This window comes from Nicotiana tomentosiformis, chromosome 8 (assembly GCF_000390325.3).
Source record: "Nicotiana tomentosiformis chromosome 8, ASM39032v3, whole genome shotgun sequence".
Lineage (NCBI taxonomy): Eukaryota > Viridiplantae > Streptophyta > Magnoliopsida > Solanales > Solanaceae > Nicotiana > Nicotiana tomentosiformis.
The window spans coordinates 25792738-25807485 of NC_090819.1; the positions used below are offsets into that span (position 1 = coordinate 25792738).

The 14748-nt window shown below is 39.3% G+C and overlaps 2 protein-coding genes across 2 annotated transcripts; one reads left to right on the forward strand and one right to left on the reverse strand.

Moving 5' to 3' along the window:
- Positions 1-5518: 5518 nt before the first annotated feature.
- On the reverse strand, positions 5519-6631 carry LOC138897214 (uncharacterized). Its single transcript, XM_070183177.1, has 2 exons — positions 6505-6631; positions 5519-6156 (listed from the first exon to the last, which is right to left on the reverse strand). Exons 1-2 carry the CDS (start codon positions 6629-6631, stop codon positions 5519-5521), a joined length of 765 nt encoding a protein of 254 aa, XP_070039278.1.
- Positions 6632-10829: 4198 nt separating this feature from the next.
- LOC104120514 (probable carboxylesterase 8) lies at positions 10830-12529 on the forward strand. Its single transcript, XM_009632283.4, has 2 exons — positions 10830-11502; positions 11986-12529. Exons 1-2 carry the CDS (start codon positions 11013-11015, stop codon positions 12429-12431), a joined length of 936 nt encoding a protein of 311 aa, XP_009630578.1. The 5' UTR covers positions 10830-11012; the 3' UTR covers positions 12432-12529.
- The last annotated feature ends 2219 nt before the right edge of the window (positions 12530-14748 follow it).

Consider the following 14748-nt stretch of genomic DNA (forward strand, 5'->3'; position numbering starts at 1 on the left):
CAATGAGTACCAAGTAAAAGGCTTCTTTGGCTTTACCTTCGTGTCATAATCCCTCGGCTATACCTTTGCATCAGTGAGATATTCTGTAATAGTGTTGGGATACTGGCAGGACGAGTCATCTTGCCGAGCGATCACTGTGATTTTGGCCGACATCATGACACCCACACTGATTGGGTACCCGGCCATAATAGAAGCCACCTGAACTGCCCTAAGGATCGGAAGGTGAGTCACATTCTGTCTTGGGTCTAGTCTGCTGCACACAAATGTCTGCCACCTTTTTGCCTCAAAGCTCAAGGTGTTACGGTGGATAGGAACCCCATTATTAATCCATGGTGGTGGTGGTACTGGTGGTGCCAGAATCTCAGCTAGCCAAGGACGGACTGCCTCTTTTAGTGCACATTTCTCCAAATACTCCTTCGGCTCAACATCCTTGAAGCCCAAGTACGTGTTGAGTGTATGCTGATCAAACCTCACTTTGAGGTTACGCACTTTGGTCACCTTCGTCCCCTTTTTGATATGAGCCACATAGGCATAGAATTCATCGACAAGGTACTTTTTGGCATCAACTACACTCTGGGTAATCCACCCCTTGCGTTCCCTGAACTGACTCAACACAGCTGGGTTGTACCTCTCTAAATCCGTAATAAAAAAATATCGCTTAATAGTTAGCGACCGCACTGACCACCACACATGGAAGCTGGTGAAGGTGGCCAGGCTGACAAAGCGGTCCTCCCAATCCTCTTTCTTCTTTGATCTTTCAAGACCGGCAGCTGTAGCATCTCCCCCTTGCCATCATCGGGGATATTATGAGCTGGTGCATCCTGTGCCTCAGGGACTGGTGTAGTCGATGGCTCAGAAACCTGACTAGCACTTTTCGATCCCTCGGAAGTGCTATGAGATGTGGATGGCTCGTCCCTGAGTTGGTATCTCCCTTGCGGCCTTGACTGTACGGCCGACTGCTCCTGAAGAGAGGCTGAGTTGCTCTCTGTTGCTTCTATAGACGGGACATATGAGCTCGTCTCGAAGAGATCTATACCTCTCCCTCTGCTGGCTGTTGCTTTCTTTCTAATTGTCTTTTGTTGGTCAAGGGTAAGGCACTCTTGCCTCAACCCCAAGAAGGTTCACCTCTCCCTTTTGAAGTGTCGCCGCATCCTCTAGATCGAACAATTATCTGTATCAAGCAAAGGAGATTAGTAGTTGCAATTCAATGTTCAAACATACACAGGAGATATACAAGTAAAATATAAACCAGATGATACAGTGAGGGTACATAATTAGATCATGCTTACAGGGAAGTTATCTGCGGTTCGCACAGTTTCATGGGCGGCCGCGGATGGGGAATTGCGGATCATACAATTTTGTTGTGCGACTGCAAAAGCGAAGTACGGTCCGCACAATTTCACTTGCGGCCGCACCTATGAAACCCAAAAAATGCCAACTCTCTGATGACATGGAATTGGCTAATGTGCGGCCGCAACATGATTTCTGTGGTCCGCATAATTAGACTTGTGACCGCACATTGGAGTCTCAATGTAGGGACTCTCTGATGACAGTAAAAGTGCTATTCTGCGGCCGCGATGGGAAATCTGCAGTGCGCACATTTTATCTTGCGGTGGCAGATCCCTTCTTCACTAATGCTACCCTAAAATCAATTTCTGCAGACTGCACGAATTCATGTGCGGCCGTAGACTTCAAAAGTTACGTACAAATCAATTTTTTCTATATAGGTTTTTCAATTTCGTGCACAATTTTACATGGCAACATCATAGAAACATGAAAATATGCTTACCCAATCCCCATAGAGCATGTATTAGTTAACCCAATTCATATTTTACCTCACATGGATACACAATTGAATTCTAATGACAAATGGCCTAAAAAGAACTAAAAATCTATAAATTAAACTAAAATAGAAATATTAACATGAATGAAGCATACCAGATGAATGAGTGTAATGAGTGAATGATCAAGTTGGCTATGTGTGTGGACAGATAAAATCACCAAGAAATTTCAAGAGAGCATTATTGTTTTGTTCAGAGAGTGAAAAATGCAAAAATGGCCCCGTTCCTCTATTTATACCAGTCGTTCGCTAAGGGGAAGAAGGTTGAATGCGGCCACACATTTTCATGTGCGGTCCACACTCTGTTACCTAGGGGCCTCATCTCAGCTTTCCATCTGCGGTCCGCACAATTTTGTGTGACGCCACAGATTTCATGTGCGGTCGCACATCGACCGTTTCTCTAACAGGCTAAAACTTCATAGAGTTGATATTTTTAACCTCTCATTTGTGCGGTCCACAAGCTAATTATGCGGCCGCATTGAACTTCTGATACAACACCCATAATTGTGCGGTCTGCACAAATCAACTGCGGTTCGTAATTCTTAGAGCACTTAGCCAAAGGTTTGGTCCATAATTCCTATAAGTCACACTCAGCCCTGTAGCACACTTCAAATCAAGTTAGAACAAAAATAATGCCTAACTACAAAAGAAAAAAGAAAAAGAAATATGGGTTAACTCCCAAAAAGCGCCTCATTTAATATCGCGGTATGACGCAGAATACCATCAATTGAAATGAATGACTACCACGACGTGGCTATCTCCAACCTTTTCCAAATAGTTCTTCACCCGGTGACCATTGACTCGGAATACTTTATTGTTTTTGTTCTTCGGGTATAATGCACCAAAAGGTGTTACACCCAATTTCAAAAGGACCACTCCATTTAGACTTTAGCTTCCCGGAAAACATCTTCAACCTTGAGTTAAAGAACAATACAAGATCGCCCACATTGAACTCTTTTTTCCAAATGTATTTGTTATGAAGATATTTCATCTTTTCTTTGTACAAGGATGAACTTGCATAAGCATGATACTAGAACTCATCTAATTCATTCAAATGTGCAATCCTCAAGTTAGGGGCTACATCCCAATCAAGATTCAACTTCTTTAGAGCCCACATGGCCTTGTGCTCTAGTTCCATCGGAAGATGACAAGCTTTTTCGAACACACACCGGTATGGCGAAATTCCGATAGGTGTTTTGTAAGTCGTCCGATAAGCCCATAATGCATCAACAAGCTTCTTGGACCAATCCATCCGATTAGCATTCACCGTTTTGGACAAGATACTCTTTGTCTCCCGATTGGAGACTTCCACTTGCCCACTAGCTTGTGGGTGATAATGAGTCGTGACTTTATGAGTAACACCATACTTGCTAAGCAAAGTGTCAAAAGCCTTGTTGAAAAATTGTGACCCCCATAGCTTATAATATCACGTGGAGTACCAAACCTTGTGAAAATATTCTTCTTCAAGAAAGCCACCACATTTCTCGTCTTATTGTTGGGTAAAGCAATGGCCTTAACCCAATTGAACACATACTCAACCGCGACCAGGATGTAGGTGTTTCCATAAGAACTCTCAAAAGGGCCCATGAAGTCAATACCCCACACCTCGAAAATATCAATCTCCAAAATGGTTGTGAGAGGTATTTGTAAAGAGTGGGCCAATAGAAGCCGCAACTAAGCACTTTGGTCGTCGTTCTTGATCCACCATGATGACCACCATATGGCGAAGAATGACAAGCCCCAAGAATTCCACCTTGCTCTTATTCTAGTACACATCTTCTAATTACCCTATCCGTACAAATTTGAAAATGGTATGGTTCATCCCAATAATAATCTTTACAATCCCATTTGAGCTTCTTCCTTTGGTTTGAAAAGAACTCATCCAGAATGATTCCACACAAAAGAAAATTTGCTAGATCCGCGAACCATGGCACCTCTTTCATTAAATTAGCCAAGAGTTGCTTATCGGGGAAGGAGTATTTGATTTCAAGGCCATCATGCGGCCTCCCCTCCTCCTCCAAACGAGAAAACTGGTCCGCCACTTGGTTTTCACTCCCTTTTCTATTTTGGATGTCAATATCAAACTCTTGCAACAAAAGCACTCATATCATCAACCGAGATTTGGAGTCCTTCTTGCTCATAAGATACCGAAGCTTCTCATGATCCGTGTGGACAATGACCTTTGCACCCATCAAGTATGGGCGGAACTTATCAATTGCAAACACAATAGCAAGGAGCTCTTTCTCCATAACGGTATAGTTGACTTGGAAACTATTCATGGTCTTATTAGCATAGTAGAGTGGATGAAATTTTTTATTGATGCGTTGCCCCAAAACATCCCCAACCGCTATGTCACTTGCATCACACATGAGTTCATAAGGGACACTCCAATTTGGAGCAGTGATGATGGGGGTAGTTGTCAACTTGAACTTCAACAATTCAAAAGCTCTCATGCAATCATCATTGAAGTTGAACATAGCATCCTTCTCAAGAAGCTTACACAACAGATTCACCACCTTAGAGAAATCTTTGATGAAGTGCCGGTAAGCGTGGCCTAAGAAACTCCGTACACCCTTCACCGAAGTTGGAGGTGGAAGTTTAGAAATCACCTCAATCTTTGCCTTGTCAACTTCAATTCCATTCTTTGAGATTTTGTGGCCAAGGACAATGCTTTTCTCGACCATGAAATGACATTTCTCCCAATTAAGCACCAAATTTATTTCTTCACATCTAGCCAACATTTATCTAAATTTGCAAGACAATCATCAGAAGAATCTCCAACCATCGAGAAGTCATCCATGAAAACTTCAAGGCAGTCCTCCACCATGTCCGTAAACATAGCCATCATACACCTTTGAAAAGTCACCGGTGCATTGCACAAACCAAAGGGCATCTACTTGAAGGCGAAAGTACCATAGGGACATGTAAAAGATTGTTTTCACTTGGTGTTCTGTAGCAATAAGAATTTGGTTGTAGCCCGAATACCCATCAAGAAAGCAATAGAAAGTATGACCGGCCAATCTATCGAGTATTTTATCTAAGAAAGGAAGTGAAAAGTGATCCTTCCTTATGACTTTGTAGAGCTTGCGATAGTCTATACACAGCCTCCATTCGGTCACCGTTCATGTAGGAATAAACTCATTCTTATCATTGGTGACCCCCGTCATGCCCCCCTTCTTTTGGGACACATTGAACCGGAGAAGTCCATAAACTATCGGAAATGGGGTAGATAACCCCGGCATCCAACCACTTGATAATCTCCTTCTTGATAACTTCTTGCATAGACTCATTGAGACTCCTTTAATGTTCAATAGATGGTTTGGCACCATCCTCCAATTTGATCTTATGCATGCAAAAAGCGGGGCTTATCTCCCGAATATCCGCTAAAGTCCATCCAATTGCCTTCTTCCTCTTTTGTAGCACCGCTAAAGTGGAATCTACCTGCACGTTTGTCAAATAAGAGGAGAGAATAACCGGTAAAGTAGAACAAGGGCCAAGAAATTCATACCAAAGATGTGGAGGCAATGGATTCAACTCCAAGGTAGGAGGCTCTTCAATAGAAGGCTTTGTAGGAGGAGTTGTCCTATTTTCAAGATCCAAAGATAATTTTTGAGGTGCATAGTTGTACGACCCCATTCCTTGGAAAGAGTTCACACATTCCATGAAGCCATCCATCTCCTAATCATCAAAGTTGAGCAAGACGGCCTCCAACATATCACCAACATTGATTGTAGCACTTTTATCATCAACAATGGAATCGGTCACCAAGTCCACAAAAGAGCACACCTCATTTCTATTTGGTTGCCGCATGGACTTGCACACATGAAATACCACCTTTTCATCACCAACCCGTAATGTAAGTTCTCCAGCTTCAACATCACAAAGAGCCTTCCCCGTAGCAAGGAAAGATCTCCCAAGAATAATTCGCACTTCATAATCAACCTCACAATCTAGAATGACAAAATCCGTCGGAAGAATGTATTTATCAACACAAACCAAGACATCTTCAATCACTCCCAAAGGCCTCTTCATAGTATGATAGGCCATTTGCAATCTCATAGAGGTGGGTCTTGGTTGCCCAATCCCTAAAGTCTTGAAAACCAAATAGGGCATCAAATTGATACTTTTCCCAAGATCACGGAGAGCTTTAGCAAACTCGGCACTTCCAATTGTACAAGGAATCGTGAAAGCACCGGGATCCTCCAACTTAGGATCCATTGAATGCACAATTGCACTCACTTGATGAGTGACTTTGATCATTTCAAAATTCATTGACCGCTTCTTTGTTACGATATCCTTCATAAACTTGTCATAACCTGGTATTTGTTCCAAAGCTTCAACTAATGGCACATTGATCGAGAGACTCTTCATCATTTGAATGAACTTCTTGAATTGATTCTCGCCATTTTTCTTAGCAAGTCTTTGAGGGTATGGAGGCAGAGGCTTAGGCAATGGTACCTTAGCCTTTTGCACTACCGGCTCCGGTATGTCAATAATGTGATCCCTAGACGGGTTTATATCCTTTTGAGTCTCTTCGACACTATCATCAATATCAATCCGAACTTCATCATTAGGTCGCACCACATTGTTCGGGATCTCTTATTCTTGCACCACTTGCTCATCATCCACAATTTGCCTTTGAATTGAGGTGGGTGTATTCTCACCTCTTCCACTTTTTGTAGTAACAGCCATGGCATGTCCCGTGTTGTTTCCACCCTTTGAGTTTACTACTGTGTCACTTGGTAGTGCCCCCCTAGGACGAGAATTTAGAGCTTGAGAGATTTGCCCCATTTGAACTTCTAAGTTGCAAATTAATGTGTTGTGTGAGGCAAGTTGGGCATCCGAATCGGCATTCTTTTCCATCATTTGCTTGAACATATTTTCAATATGCCCCATCTCGTTATTTGAATAATTTGCACTATGGGGAGGATAAGGAGGTGGGTTGCTCGGTTGTTTATACATCGGGGACCTTTGAAAACCCGATCCCCGGTTGCCTTGATTGTTGTTCCATCCGCCTTGATTGTTACCCCCCTCCCCCCCAATTTCCTTGATTATTTCAATTTCAATTTCCTTGATTGTTGTTGTTATACAAATTGCCTTGATTGTTAGAATTTCAATTGCCTTGATTGTTTTGAGGTCACCATTATTGTTGGTTTGGGACTTGGAAATTATTTTTTTGCCCTTGAAAATTATTCACATATTGCACCTCCTCTTCTTGTTTATTATAGGAATCATCTTTCTCAAAACCACTATCTTCTTGCACATAATTCTCCACTCGATTTTGCACTTGTGTACCTTTGGTCCTTCTCTTGTTCACCATCATGTTCACTCCCTCCATGGCATTGAATTACTTGGGATTTTGCACTTGATTTAGTTGGGCCTTTGCTAGTTGCGTCATGGTGGTTGTCAATTCAGGAATGGCTTGCCCATGGTCTTGAAATTCTTTATGAAGGTGGATCATGTTTGGATCACCTTGTGGAAGATTGGCCCGGGATTTCCAAGCCGATGACGTGTCCTCCATCTCATCTAAAATCTCACACGCCTTCGCATAAGGCGTAGTCATGAAGTTCCCATCGGAAAGTTGATTCACTATACATTAGTTGGTTATGTTAATCCCACGATAGAAAGTTTGTTGAATTATTTTCTCCGTCATATCGTTGTTGGGATATTCCTTAACCATTGTTTTATGGCATTCCCATATCTCGTGTAGTTGTTCATTCGGCTCTTGCTTGAATGCCAAAATCTCATCTCGAAGTGTAGCCATGTGCCTCGGAGAGAAGAACTTAGAAATAAACTTTTCCGCCAACTCATCTCAAGTGTGAATGGAATGGTTCGGTAATCGTTCCAACCAATCTAAAGCTTTTCCCCGTAGAGAGAAGGGAAAAAGCCTTAGCCTCAATGCATCATCGGAGACATTTGTTTGTTTTCTCCCCCAACAAGTGTCTACAAACCCTTTCAAATGATTGTATGCATTTTGAGTTGGAGCACCGGTGAAGAAATCCCGTTGCTCAAGAAAAGTGAGCATCACATTGGTAATTTTGAAGTTGCCCGCCCTAATACGGGGAGGGACTATTGCACTTGCATATCCTTCATTGGGTTATATCCGGTGTGGAGCCGCTCGTGGTGGAGGTAGGGGTGGAGCAGGGACATTGTCATGAGGCACTCAACCTCTTCTATTGGCTTGAGGTTCAAGAGGAACCTCCTCAACTTGCTTATCCTTGACGTCCACACCCCCCCCCCCCAAGGCACAAAAAGAGAAAAAAAATGATCTCTAGGAGAAGAGAAGGCAAGAAAAGAAAAGAACAAAAAGAAAAATATAAATAAGTGAATAAGTGGAAGGGTTGAATGGATTAAAAAAAAGACGTAATGATCCGAAATATGGAGAAATCAAAAAGGGATAAAAAGAATGAAATGATCAAGAAAGAGTGATACTAAGTCTCTCTAGTCCCCAATGAAAAGCAAGTGCCTCTAAGAATTTGCAAAGTGTGAGCCGAAAAAAGAAAGATGGAGTGCTTAAGGAAATGTGTAACCACTTACCCATACGGTATCCTACCCTAACCCAAAAGCCTTCATTACATCCGAAAGAAGTCCTACTTGATTTCAAATCAAGTGATCTTACATTAGTGGAGATCTACAAGAGGGGCAAACCTATGGTACGTGATGCCGTACTTGTGACATTCTCTTGAGAGAGATGAGTGAACCTTTCATAAATCTTTGGATTGAGTGATAAATTTCTTAAGTGAGCTTGGCAAATGGAAAGTAGAGGAGGAAGAGTTTGGATTCCACCATGGCCTGCATGATAGAGCAAGAGTCCTTGATGAGTAAAGTTAATTCTTGAAGCTCAAATATCATAGTAGAACTATATGTGCATGAATGCTTAACTTGTCGCCTTGTTGATAATGCATGAGTTGTGTGGGTAATTATTGGTCCCAACTGATGTTTGAATGGCTCGCCTTTGATTCACTGAAATGACCCTTAACTTTTGGTGGTGGGAACTAATTTATTTGCTTGAGGACAAGCAAAGACTTAAGTTTGGGAGAGTTGATAAGTGGGGATTTTGACTGCATATTAGGACATTTTAGCTTTTGTTTTAATCTTGAAGTATTGAATTGTATTCCCGAAACTAATAAAATTGTGCAAATTACAGGAATGCTGGAAGTTTGGTCTCCCACGATGAAATCCGACTAAAAAAGAAGTGTTCCGAAGCACAAGGCAATAAAAGGGCAGAGTAGCAAAGATGTGAGGTTCGCAGAAGGAATTCCGCGGCCGCAGAAGAAATTGCAGACCGCAGAATTCCATTTGCGGCCGTAAACCAAGAAGCATAACCCAACAAGATTTTAGCAATGTGCGGACCGCACATGAATTGTGCGACCGCAGAACCGGGCTTTCACTGACAAAGATTCAAAGTTCAAAAAATATGCAAAAAAGACCAAGTCCTGACGCCTTTGTGAAGTGCGGACCACACAAGAATTGTGCAGCCGCAGAAGTTGCTTCGCGGCCGCAATCCAAAAATATGCGGCTGCAAAACTCAGCTTCCTGCCAGCTGAAGAAATATGCGGACCACACATGGAATTGTGCTGCCGCAGAACCTCCCGAGGGGCATATTGGTTCGTGAATTTTGGCCCAGTATAAATAGACGAGTTTCACAAATTTAGGTCAAGTTTGAACATTAAAAGCTGATGTAGCCGTTTCTTTTTTACTACTTTAGGAAGTTTGAAATTATTTTAGTGTTTAAACATTAGATTTCATCATTTTAATCTTTCATTATGAGTTTAATTATCTTTTCTTCTTTTATTTTCTTCAATTCCCACTATGAGTAGCTAGAGATTTACTAGGGCTGTGACCCAACCCTAGTGTGTAAACCTTATGGGTATTTAATTAAATGCTTGTTTATGATTGGGTGTTCATTATTTAGCTTAGTTCATGTTTCAATTTTAGAATTAATGGTTGCAAACATTGATTCATGCCTATTTGACTTAGTCTCTACTTGAGAAAGAGGGACCTAGTCTAGGATAATTTTGGCTAACAAGAAATTAGGTTAATTGAGAGATTGATTAGCCTAATTAAAGGGTTCAAACTAGAGATAGTAAGAACCCGACTTGAGCTCTTATCAACTATTTTGCTTGATACCCATTTGGATTTAAGAAAGTCAAATTGGGCAAAATCACTCTTTGACCGAGAGGTATTGAGGTGATAATGTAGAGTTGAGAGCTATAATACACCCCAATCAACAAAACAAGTGTTAACGTCTTTATCCCATTAGACAAACACCTAGATTATGATCACATCCCTAGGCCTTTAAACTATTTGGTAAAATATCAAAAACATTCATCTCTAGTCTATTTACCTTAGCTTTCTATCATTAGAGTAATAGTAGAAGTAGAAATCAAAACTCTGTTGTGCAAGTGCTACCGTGAGAATCTGATTCTTAGCACACGGTCATTGAACACACTTGTTAATCATCAAAACTCAATTCTCAACCGTTAGAGTTTAAAGCTTATGAATTATTATGATATTGATGCAAAACGTTTTTACACAATCAATTCATTTAAAAGTCAATTATAAGTAACTATAACTAAGAAGTATCACTCCTAATTCGTAACCTAAAAATGATACTCCTTATGTTCTAATTATGTGACCGTGTCCGCTTTTCTAGATTCAAACTTTTAGATTTTGACCATATATTTGGACATAAAATTTTTTAGTTTTTCGAAATAAAATTTATATTTTTGAAAACTAGGTAAAATGTATTATAAGTAACAATAATTAATAATTTAAAATATCTAAAATACATATAAAAAATTACGGTCAAAGAAGAATTCGTTTGAGTCTCGAACTCTAAATATCTTCACATAAGTTAGGATGGAGGGAGTAATTTACTACTCCTATAATAGATTAAATTACAAAGGAACTATAAAAATTTTCTTTACGCCATCATGCGTAATGAAGTAGAGTTAGAAAATAAGAGTTGGAAAATACAAAACATATTAAGTGATGAAGAAAAGAACGTCTTGTAAGCACTTGATAAAAATAGCAGGAAAATTGTTACGTATTACCAACTCCAACACATTATTAGTATCTCTTTCCATCTTCTTCTAAACTTGAAAAAGCCATCTTAATTCTCATCTCATCTTCCTAAAAAGCACTGCTTGTTTTTAACACTTGAATAACCATGGACGAGCAAGAGATTCTTGGGAAAAAAACAGTAGAAGAAGCTTACGATTTCATCAATATTCTTCCAAAACCAGAAAATGACTCAAAATCAAATACTCTTTACAAAGACATTCCTCTTAACTCCACAAACAACACCTTCATACGCCTTTTCAGGCCAACGAATCCACCCGAAAACACTAACCTCCCACTCATCATATACTTCCATGGAGGTGGCTTCATACTCTTTAGTGTAACTTCTGTTATCTTCCATGAATATTGTAGCTCCATGGCAGCTCAAGTTCCTGCTTTGATTGCAGCCGTGGAGTATCGGCTCGCTCCCCAACACCGCCTCCCAGCCGCCTATGAAGATGCCGTTGATGCTATCAAGTGGGCTAAAGATCAAGCTATTGGCGATATTAACTGTGATCCATGGTTGAAAGAGCTTGTTGACTTCTCCAAAGTGTTCTTGATGGGCAGTAGTTCAGGAGGAAACATAGTGTACCATGCAGGTACAACTGAAGGGTTGGTTGGGTCAAATTTGGGCGGGTTAAATACGAGTCACAATCCATCCCCACATACCCAACATCCCTTTTTATATAATTTCTTATTTAAACAAAATGAAAGTTACTTAATGTATTTTTCTTAAATTGTTAGCTTAAGTTCTTCTGCCCAATTATTTACTTACATAGTAATTCTCAATCTCCAAAAATTGATTATATATGTTTAAGTTTGGGTTTGTTTTGGACTCGTTTACATTACAAATATTTTGACTCCTTGTTATTTTGAGTTTCACATGTTGAATCATGTCAATAAATGAATCATTACACAACTAATTTAAACTTTGAACTAATTTAGAATAGTTAGTGAAATGGATTGATTTTGTCATCTTTACGTGTAGGATAGGAGTAAAATATGTGGTTACACTATCCTCCCACGTCCCATCCCATTTATGAAAACTAAGGATTAATTATTGTTGTTGTTGTTACGTGCAGGTCTACATGCAGTTGATATGGATGTTGAGCCAATGAAGATAGAAGGTTTGATAATTGATCAAGCATACTTTGGTGGGGTCCAGAGAACAGAATCTGAGACTAACTTAATCAATGATAAGGTTGTACCACTGCATATGTGCGATTTGATGTGGTCGTTAGCATTGCCAAAGGGTGTTGACAGAGATCATGAGTATTGCAACCCGTCGATCGCACGGTCTGAATTGCACGAAAAGATTGGACGGTTACCAAGGTGTTTAATCAGAGGGTATGAAGGAGATCCACTAGTAGATAGGGGAAAACAACTAGCAAATATGTTGGAGTCACGTGGAGTGCACGTGGTGCGGGAATTTCTTGAAATAGGGTACCATGTTGTTGAGCTATTTGATTCTCAGATTGCCCGAGCTTTGTATGATTTGATTAAGAATTTTAGCACCGCCACCTGCTAGAACTTATGTTAGTTTTATTTCATGTTAGATAGATAATAATTCCTCTTGGTTTTTCTTTGGACATCGATTTTTTTTCAAGGGATGAAAGCTTGAACCGAGTACTTTTTTCTTTCTAGAATAGTTGGGATATAGTTAACGTAGAAAGTGTTTAGTACGAATCCTAAATATATTTTGTGGCTTATTTGATACCAAAAGAGTTAGGCCTAGACAAGAGGATTATACAACCTTCCCTATGAGTTTTAAAAATCTTGTGCGTTTTGGAAAAAAATGAATAGTCTGTTTTGTGATGCTTAAGCTCATTTTCTTGATTTCTATATTCATTATTGTGCTTCATGAATAATTTTATGGCTTTGCTATATTCTTGCTTTGATTGAGAGTTGGAATGGATCTGTCTTGAGTGAATCATGTGCCATGTGTGATATGAACCCTTTTATTTGTTCCATAAATTGTATTGAGTTTAAAACTTGTCTCGCATGTGAGTTGAAATAAAATTCAAGGTTTTCTCAGTTTAAAAAGTGATTATATACCCTCTTTATCGTAGAAATGATATGAGAGCACTGTTTAACATGTTATTTTATTTTTGTCCAGTATTTTTAATGCTGAGCAAAAATAGCCACTACTCTATTAAAATTAATAAGAAAAGATATTTTTACCCTTTCTTCATGAGTGTTGTGTAGATATTAAGGACATGGTGTCCTTAACATTTACACTGCACACATGAAGTTAAGGACGCCATGTCCTTAATATTTACACTGCACACATGAAGTTAAGGACGTCATGTCCTTAACATTTACACTGCACGTATGAAGTTAAGGACACGATGTCCTAAAGTTTAACAACTGAAGGTGCAAATAAAGGACACTTTGTCCTTAATATTTACACATCATTCATAATATTTACACAACACTCATAAAGTTAAGGACACTATGTCCTTAATATTTACACTGCACACATGAAGTTAATGACACCATATTCTTAATATTTATACTGCACATACGAAATTAAGGACATGAGGTCCTAAAGTTTAACAACATAAGGTGCAAATACAAGTTAAGACCATTATGTCCTTAACATTTACACTATACACATGAAGTTAAGGACGTCATGTCCTTAACATTTACATTGCACGTATGAAGTTAAGGACATGATATCCTAAAGTTTAATAACGGAAAGTGCAAATACAAGACATTTTGTCCTTAATATTTATACAACATTCGTGAAGTTAAGGACACCATGTCCTTAATATTTACACAACATCCATGTCTAACACAAGGGTATTTTCGTCCGGACGGGTAAAAATTTATTAAGCACTGGCTAAAGAATAAATATATTTTAAACAGTGGCTAAAAAGCAAAGACATCTCTAATTAGTGGCTAACTGTGCACTTCCCCCTCTGTATCTCGTTTGATCTTTTCTAGCCTACCTTAATGTGGTTGACCCTATTCAACCCCGTTAAGCCTGTATCCTTTCGTTTGATAGCCATGCTTTAGCCTAAACCTGTTCGTTTTGGATTTTTCATGTTTTAATATCCTGCTTCTTTGAGCACTTAAAAATGCACAATAAGTTGAAACAATATTAAAGTTGGAGTAAAGGATTGTAAAGAGGAACATGTTTAACCTAAACTTAGTTATTAGATCTAATAATTAACTTAGCAAAATTTACTTCTCAAGCAATGTGATTAAACCAAATTGGTTCAATCCTTTGATAGTGGAAAAATTATGTTAGTACGATAAAATTTATAAAAATAGTGTAGTAATAATAATAATAATAATAAGATTCAAAATGAAATGAGAATAAGAGAGAGTAATTCTTAGTGATCAATCCATCCAAATTGATAGCAAACAGCAGGAATGGATGCTAAATAAGTAAAAATTTACTAGAGTGTTTGTATGCTATGTTGTATATATCAGAATGTGTGTTACCATGGTAGGGAAGGGAGGTATATATTAGATAACCTAGCTGTAACCGCTCCCTCATTTCACACCCACTCGTCATAAACATTACAAGGAGGATCACATATGTTACGTTGGTAGAATCATAACCATCACATATGTTTAATGCAGAATTACACATATTCCGAATCTTGCTGGTGCTGGATAGTAAATGTTTGGATGTTTCAGTCCGGATGGATCATCTGAAATGTTATTATCCGATACATATGGGCGATCCCGGAACTAGCTTCTTCAGATGGTTAAGTCTTTTCAGTCTTCGACCAGGTGACTTGTGACCCGAGTTGACTAGAAAGTTCTAATGTTTGCCTCGTGTTGATTTCTGTTCCTGCTACGTGTTTGGCGTATTTTTTTTTTTATCAATATTG

Bases quoted from the DNA above. Each gene is read 5' to 3' on its own strand.
- LOC138897214 (XM_070183177.1), bottom strand. From the start codon at position 6,631: ATGGGGCAAATCTCTCAAGCTCTAAATTCTCGTCCTAGGGGGGCACTA. The intron at 6,157-6,504 runs GTGAGAATACAC...AACAAATACCAG, and splicing joins TACTACAAAAAGTGGAAGAG to GTTATGACAAGTTTATGAAG.
- LOC104120514 (XM_009632283.4), top strand. From the start codon at position 11,013: ATGGACGAGCAAGAGATTCTTGGGAAAAAAACAGTAGAAGAAGCTTAC. The intron at 11,503-11,985 runs GTACAACTGAAG...TGTTACGTGCAG, and splicing joins AAACATAGTGTACCATGCAG to GTCTACATGCAGTTGATATG.